Raw genomic sequence first — 7133 nt, 5'->3', positions numbered from 1 at the left:
GCCCGGCTCGGCACAGGAGAGGCCACCTGGGACACACACCTACGGAGAGCTTCCCGTATGGCCTCGGTCTTGCCAACTTAAAGTACAGGCAGCTGCTTTAGGTGCCTCAGGGGCTTGGGGATCACGGTCTTGAAGTTCAGCACCTCAGTTCCTCTTTAAGCAGCCGAGCGGGATGGGCCTCTGGGGAAAAATGCATCAGGGAATTTCTCTGGCTTTATTTCCTGTAATTAGTGGCCTCAAAAATGAGAGAACCACCACTTTAGAGCATAAATATATTTACACATCCGCGTATAACATCTACTTGCCTCTGTAACAGCAAACTTTCAAATTAAAGGTAACTTCTCCAGCGTTAGTTCATTTGTGCCGTAGAAGGAAAGCATCCAGATTCAAGACAGCAATTAAGCATGTACTTAGTTATGGGTTTAACCCTGTCCTCTGTGTTTTCTTGAAATGGGGCCTTTGACCCAGTCCTTCAGACGCTGGAGCACACACCCACCTTCACGGCCATGATTAGCTCCAAGTGGAGCTACGTAACGTCGAGTGGATGTTGAAGTGCCTGCAAGGAATTGCACAAGAGTGGTAGAGGCAAGGCTCAGCGTTATCCCAGCAGTGGAAACTCAGTCTTGTTTCAAACGATCCCCTTCTCCTTCCTGCCTGTTTTGAGGCCGCTGATGTTGCTTTCTATCAGGATTTGAAATGCCTCACCTTCGGATGGTGCCGTTGTCCAGTAGGTGGTTTTTAAGTGCGATGGCACAAGATTTCTATATTCTGCTGGCCAAAAAATCAATTTTTGGTAATTTGTTAAATGTGGCTAAGCCTCATTCAGCTGGGCCTTCAGGTTGCCTTTTAGTCTGTGATACTTGATTTTTAGACTAGCAAACAGACTCAGGATGTTTGCTTCGCGGGGTCCCACATAGTTTAGCATTTCATTCCTGCCTCATTAAAGGAGGATTATTTTCGGGTGGAGGGCAGAGAGGGTAACAGTTTGGGTTGGGTGGGTTGTTTTTTTGTTTGTTTTTTTTTTTTAAATTTAAAAAAAATAATTGCATTGACTCAGGACATGACTATTTGATAATAACGCTCATGTATTGCAATCATATGATGCAACTTCCTGCTGCTCATGTCCGTGTTTGTCTCCTCAGTCAGGTACAGGCAGGTGACATCTTTTGGTCAAGCTTCCAAAAAAAAAAAAAAAAGTTTTAATTGGGGGGAAGACAATTTGCATATTTACAAAACATTTGGCAATCTTTTGGTTTCATTAACAGGTTTAACGAGGTATTTAAAATCTTTTGGATTCTGTGGTGATTAACTTTTTAATGCTGTTTCTTTAATGTGATTTATTCTTTTCTTCTTCCTGCTGGCCCTGACACGCTGGCCGTTAGCTAAGCCCTGCCGCTCGCTTTCCCTTTTGTTTATGGGCAGTTTCACTTTCTGGTTTTGAAGCTTTTCTGTTTGGGTTGAGAGGAAACATCTGCAGCTGCTTTAAAAAAATGCCTCTTGGAATCTTCAAAAGGGCTCCGGAAAATGATTTTGAAATTATATGAGAAGTTGTCTTCAGAAAACCAGAATTCGGGGGCTAAAGTTGACTGAATACTGAGGATTATTTGAAGGCTCCCTTAAAGACCTTCTCTGAGCAAAATGTTTTCAAAGGCTTGTCACCCTGCCTTGGACACATTTAGAAAACAGATGATCAAATTATATACTTCTAAATGTTGGTCTCCATTCTCATTTTGAGTGGAAACACTCTTTTGTTTTGCCCGCTTCACAACTTCGAGGTTCTCTTTCTACTAGCAGAAGAGGTGCTTAATTTAGATCGAAAATGTGAATCGGCATAATTAAGCTCCACCACTCGAAGTGTTCAGTACCATCTCACTCCTGAAATTACTATTGAAATTACTGTCTGCCTACAACCGTTTTTCAAGTTTTTAGAAAAAACAGATCATTGTTTTTAAGAAGTCTTTCTCAGGCTACAGATGGGAGCCCAAGAAATGAGAGCAAAGCCTACGGCTATGCAGCAATCTGTAGCTGGAACACCCACATTGGAGTGGCTTTAGGCAGCCCCTCCGCTCAAGTTTTATTAATGCTTAAAAGTAACAGGGGTTTTGTCCTTTTTCCTCTTGCACGCACTCACTAATCTCAGATCTGAGCAAATGATCTGTTGACCTCGGTGGGGAGTGGATCAGGCTCCTAAAGAGGCATGCCTGGGTTTTTTTTTTTTTTTTCTTCACACCCCCCCCCCCCCCCCCACACCCAGAAGCCTTCCCCACTAGTCCAAGAAAAAGGAAGCACATAATCCTCTTCTCTGTGTGTCTCTCTGACCACAGAAACTAGACAGATCTTGGAAGAGCATGTGCCTATATTTAGTGTATATACATGTATATGGGGGTGGGAGGGAGAAACGCATTTCAAGAGCGAGAGGGAGACATTGCGATGGGTAAGAAATCTAAAATCACAAGTTAAAAAAAAAAAGAGCGTTTATAAGAAATGCATCTCTTTCTTTAACTTTGAAGTATGGCTCCTTTAAGAGCAACACGAAAGGCTGTAAACTTCTCAATCTCTTTCAGCCCTGGTTTAAATCCACGCGCGGTATAAAACATAGGAACCTCTCCTTGGCCCTTTCTCTTATTTTACATGGTGCTGACATGCTTGTTTATGTTTTGATCGGTCTGGTGTTCCCAAGTGTCCCTTGTGCTCAGGTGATGGGGGAAAAGCCAAGAGGGGATTTATGGACCAAAGATAGCTTGCAAACTGAAGAGAGCTGTCACGGTTAATAATCTTTAAATATTGTGACTTCTGTCTACGCGTGGAAACTAGTAGGAGGGGAGGCTTTACCGGGAACTTTGAAGGGAAGGGAAGAACAATTATCTCTAGTCTGTCAGCTGGGGACACGGGCCTGTTGCACAAAGAAAGTTACGTTCTTGGTGTGAGCTTCCTTTCTGTCACTCGTGGGCTTGCTCCGGCACATAAGGCACGTACGTCCCCACCCTGATGTTTAACCTTGTGACAGCAGGAGCCGTTCCTCCCGCTGAAGCGGCCCTGGTTTCTCTATTACTTTTCCAGCAGCGCCAGCACTTCTCCTTCCTCTTTCCCGCCCCCCGGATTTTTTTTTCTTTAAAAGAGAAAAGTGTCGATTTGAACTTCCTGCTCAACAGACCCCACTGAGAAACCAATGTGGTCCCGATAAGGTGGCATTTATTTACTTTTTCTGCTGTGAGGCTTCACAAGTCCTTCTCCCCCCCCTCCCGCCCCCACCCAGCTTTCAATACTTCCCAGTCTCCATACTTCCCGACGCTGGATGCTGATAGTGTCACCGGGAATGTTTGCTCTGAGGTGCTGGCGTGGTGACAGGCAGCTGATAAGAAGATGTAGATAATATTCTCCACAGTGGCATGGTGGAGCTTATTGAACCTCGTAGCACCTCTATGTTATACCCAAAGACATGGGTGGACATTTAGAAAACAGTGAGTGACCAGTCCACAGGCACAGACAAAGTGACAGAAGAAAGTAGATGATTTTTAATGCCAGACAGTGCAACACGCTATTAATTTGTTTTTTAAATGGCTCTGCATTAAACTTTAACATCAGGAGAAGTAATTGGGAAGCTGTCGGCTTGCTGTACAGCATGCCCCGTGTTTTACCATAAATATGTCAATTGAACATAACTGTTCAGTTGCATTTCATTGCAACTGGAAAATACACAAACTGCCCACATATCTCAAACTAAACTTGCTTGCTACTAGTCCAATGCCGTTCGAAAAAGGATGCTACTGTAAAAGGGGGAGGCTGTGAGTAGGAGCATGCTTTGAAAACAGCTGTTTCCTTGGATACGTTTAATAAAAGGCTGTAATATTGCCTTATACGGTAATGTTGCCAAATGGTAGACTCGGTCAGAGTAGTGAACGGCGAAGCAAAGGCTCTGCGTTGAAAGCGGTGTGGTCATTGCCTGTTCCTGTCTTCCTCACTGGGTTCAGCTGGTCCTCCAAAAATCAGAAATAATTGTTTCTCACCCCAGTTAGTGAAGTAAGTACAGTCACTAAAGTAGAAATTTGGCTGAAGGGCTGCGGTACCTGAGAGTCACATAAGCTATCGGTGTTGACTGGTACCTCCTGATGGAAAAGCTTGCGCATGACGAACCGTGAATGTGAAACCTTCTTGTAGTTTTTCCCCTGTAAGAAAATATTGTACAAGTCATCATTTCAAGATTATGTAACTATTAACTTTGGGAGATTAGATAAAAGCAGACTTCTTTTTCTCTTGAAGACAACTTTCAGTGCACTGTTTATATTACAGTATGTCCAGATAACAAGGTAGAGGCTTTGAATACAAATAAACAGTGTATGTGCTGAACTGAGCTGAATGGATGCTAGCTTCTATTTCCTTCTAAATGCATATTTCTTTTGCCTTCCCTCCCCCCCCCCTTTTTTTTAAAAAAAAAAAAAAAAAAGTACATTTCAACTTAAGCTGGAGCCAACCGGTCTTGCTTGCTTTTGCTTTGCTTCAGCATTTTTTTTATAAAGTACAGCTGTAAGCAGAGGAGTTTTGCATAGACCGAATGCCACAGAAATCTGCAGTAAATAGTCTGCTTTGTTGTAGATGTTCCTAAGCAGTGTATTTAATGAGTAATGATCTGTTTACTGATGGAGAATACCTTCTCTTTGAAGAAGGCTTTCATCCTAGCCAGCCATGGGGTTTTTGGTACTGTAAGTAATTGAACTGGCTGGCGAAGTGACTGCTGCGGTTTGGCAAAAGCCGATTTGTCATGCCTTGTTATTTTACTGAGGAACATTTCTGGGAGCTTGCGTTCTGTTAAACCTGCATTGTGAACAAATGCTTGTTCCCGCATTTATTAGAAACACTGCTTAAATAGACATTCAGCAGCGAAGCTAGTCAAATTTAAGGGGAAAGAAAGGTGAAATTAGTTTGCGAAGTGGAGACTAGCGCTCTGCAAATGAATCGTCATCCAGATCTGTAGGTACTGGCTGGTGTCCCTTGAATTAACGATGCCTTTTATTACCAGCAGGCATTTCTTCACAGAGAGCAGCCCTTCCTTCCCACTAAACTTGTAGGAGTTTGTGTTTTGAAAAGAGATAACGATGGTGGCACGTCTAAATAATCCTTGCCTTGTCTTTCTGTTTCAGCACAAACCCACATTAATCCAAAGCAGCACAGTGCTGATAAAGATGAGCTCTATCAGAAAAGCATCCCAAAGAAGGAGCACAGTGTGAAAGAAATCCTGAAAATGGAATCCAATCCTCCAAAAGGAAAAGACTTGTTCCAGACCAACATTTCACCAGTTACTCCAGAAAGAGACTTGGATGATTTGCGTAAGACCTGTAGCCCGGAGAGGTGTTTCTTCCCTCGAGTCGTCTACCCGATCCGACCTCACATTCCAGAAGACTATCTGAAAGCTTCCTTAGCGTACGGGATGGACAGACCCAGCTACATTACCCACTCGCCCATCCAGACGTCTACTACGCCGAGTCCTTCCGGGAGGAGCAGCCCAGACCAAAGTTTAAAAAGTTCAAGCCCTCACAGCAGTCCAGGGGTCACGGTTTCGCCTCTGGCACCTACTTCCCAAGAGCACAGAGAGCCGTACTCTTACTTGAACGGATCGTATGGCTCAGAAGGATTGGGGTCTTATCCTGGATACCCGCCCCCTGGCCACCTCCCATCTGCCTTTCTACCATCCTATAACCCCCACTACCCCAAATTCCTGTTACCTCCATTCAATATGAGCTGTAATAACCTGAGCGCTTTGAACAACATCAACGGCATCAACAATTTCAACCTCTTCCCAAGGGTGTATCCTCTTTATGGCAACCTGCTCAGCGGAGGCAGCCTTTCCCACCACGTGTTGAACCCCACCACGCTCCCCAGTTCGTTGCCCAGTGAAGGAGGCCGCCGATTGCTGCAGCCTGATCATCCGAGAGACTTCCTCATACCAGCACCTAACAGTGCCTTCTCTATCACGGGCGCTGCTGCCAGCATGAAGGACAAGCCATGCAGCCCCACCAGCGGGTCACCCACAGCTGGCACAGCGGCCAGTTCAGAACACATAATGCAACCAAAACCTACCTCAGTGGTGTTGGCTGCCACCGGCAGTGAAGAAGCCATGAATCTCATTAAAAGTAAGAGGAATGTGACCGGTTACAAAACCCTCCCGTACCCACTGAAGAAGCAGAATGGGAAGATCAAGTACGAATGCAACGTGTGCTCCAAGACCTTTGGCCAGCTCTCCAATCTGAAGGTAGGCAGTGGAGAAGACGACACGAGCCTTCTTGGAAGGCTCTGGCTTCTCCCTGTAGGTTATCTAGGAAACGTAGGGACGGGCCCGGGCCTCCCTTGCCTCTTAAGGCATTTATCAGTCTGGTTTTTAATACGGCGCCCCCCAGCAAGAAAGCACAGTTGTGAAGATAGCGTTTTAGTGCTGATGCCAGCTAATTAACTCGATAACGTTGTATTTTGGCAATGGGAGTCTCCCCAGATTAGGAGAACATCTGAAAGTACTTCTGTTACAGCGCTGGAAACTGCAAGTTGTTAATTGCTTTGTTTCTCCCTAGGTGCACCTCCGAGTACACAGCGGAGAGAGACCATTTAAATGCCAGACTTGCAATAAAGGCTTCACGCAGCTGGCTCACCTCCAGAAGCACTATCTGGTACACACGGGAGAAAAGCCCCACGAGTGTCAGGTACGTAGCAGGCCACGGGGACAACTCCCCTTGGAGGCCGAAGGGACGGCGGGGCCCGTGCACACCCCGTAGGGCGCGCGGGGAGGGCTGTGCGACAAACCCTCGGCTGCGCGGGGCTGGAGTCCGTATCGCAGCCTTTCCCAGCCCTGGCGCAGCAGCGTCTGTGAGACAGCAGGGTTGCCTTTAGTCTGCTAGAGCAACATCTGCCTGTTAACAGCTTTGCCATCGGCCACACTCGAAATGCTACTCAGCAATACTTAAAAAAAAAAGGCGGGGTTTTTTTTTTTTTTTTTTCCCCCTTGTGAGAAAGTGTGAAGATATAAAAAGCTGCTGCTGCGTCCTGCCGTCTCCTCCTAGGTGTCTGTGATTTAAACCATAAAATCCCCTCCCACTCATTCACTGTTTCTCTGCCACCCCCCGCGTCAGGTTTGTCACAAACGGTTC

General features: G+C 45.6%; 1 protein-coding gene across 2 annotated transcripts in view; it reads left to right on the top strand.

The window, feature by feature from the left end:
* The window catches only part of PRDM1 (PR/SET domain 1), a 31252-nt gene that overhangs the window by 23567 nt on the left and 552 nt on the right, over positions 1–7133 (top strand). For both annotated transcript variants that reach the window (XM_035888798.1, XM_035888804.1), the window contains exons 4-6: positions 5139–6247; positions 6561–6689; positions 7116–7133. The exon at positions 7116–7133 is cut by the window's right edge and continues 552 nt beyond it. In XM_035888798.1, the coding sequence (XP_035744691.1) occupies positions 5139–6247; positions 6561–6689; positions 7116–7133 (1256 nt within the window). The remainder of the gene's footprint in view (positions 1–5138; positions 6248–6560; positions 6690–7115) is intronic.

Source organism: Egretta garzetta, unplaced genomic scaffold (genome assembly GCF_000687185.1).
Source record: "Egretta garzetta isolate BGI_Z169 unplaced genomic scaffold, ASM68718v1 scaffold10, whole genome shotgun sequence".
Taxonomy (NCBI): Eukaryota; Metazoa; Chordata; class Aves; order Pelecaniformes; family Ardeidae; genus Egretta; species Egretta garzetta.
Note: the sequence above shows the minus strand (reverse complement) of the source record. Positions and strands in the feature narration are given on the sequence as shown.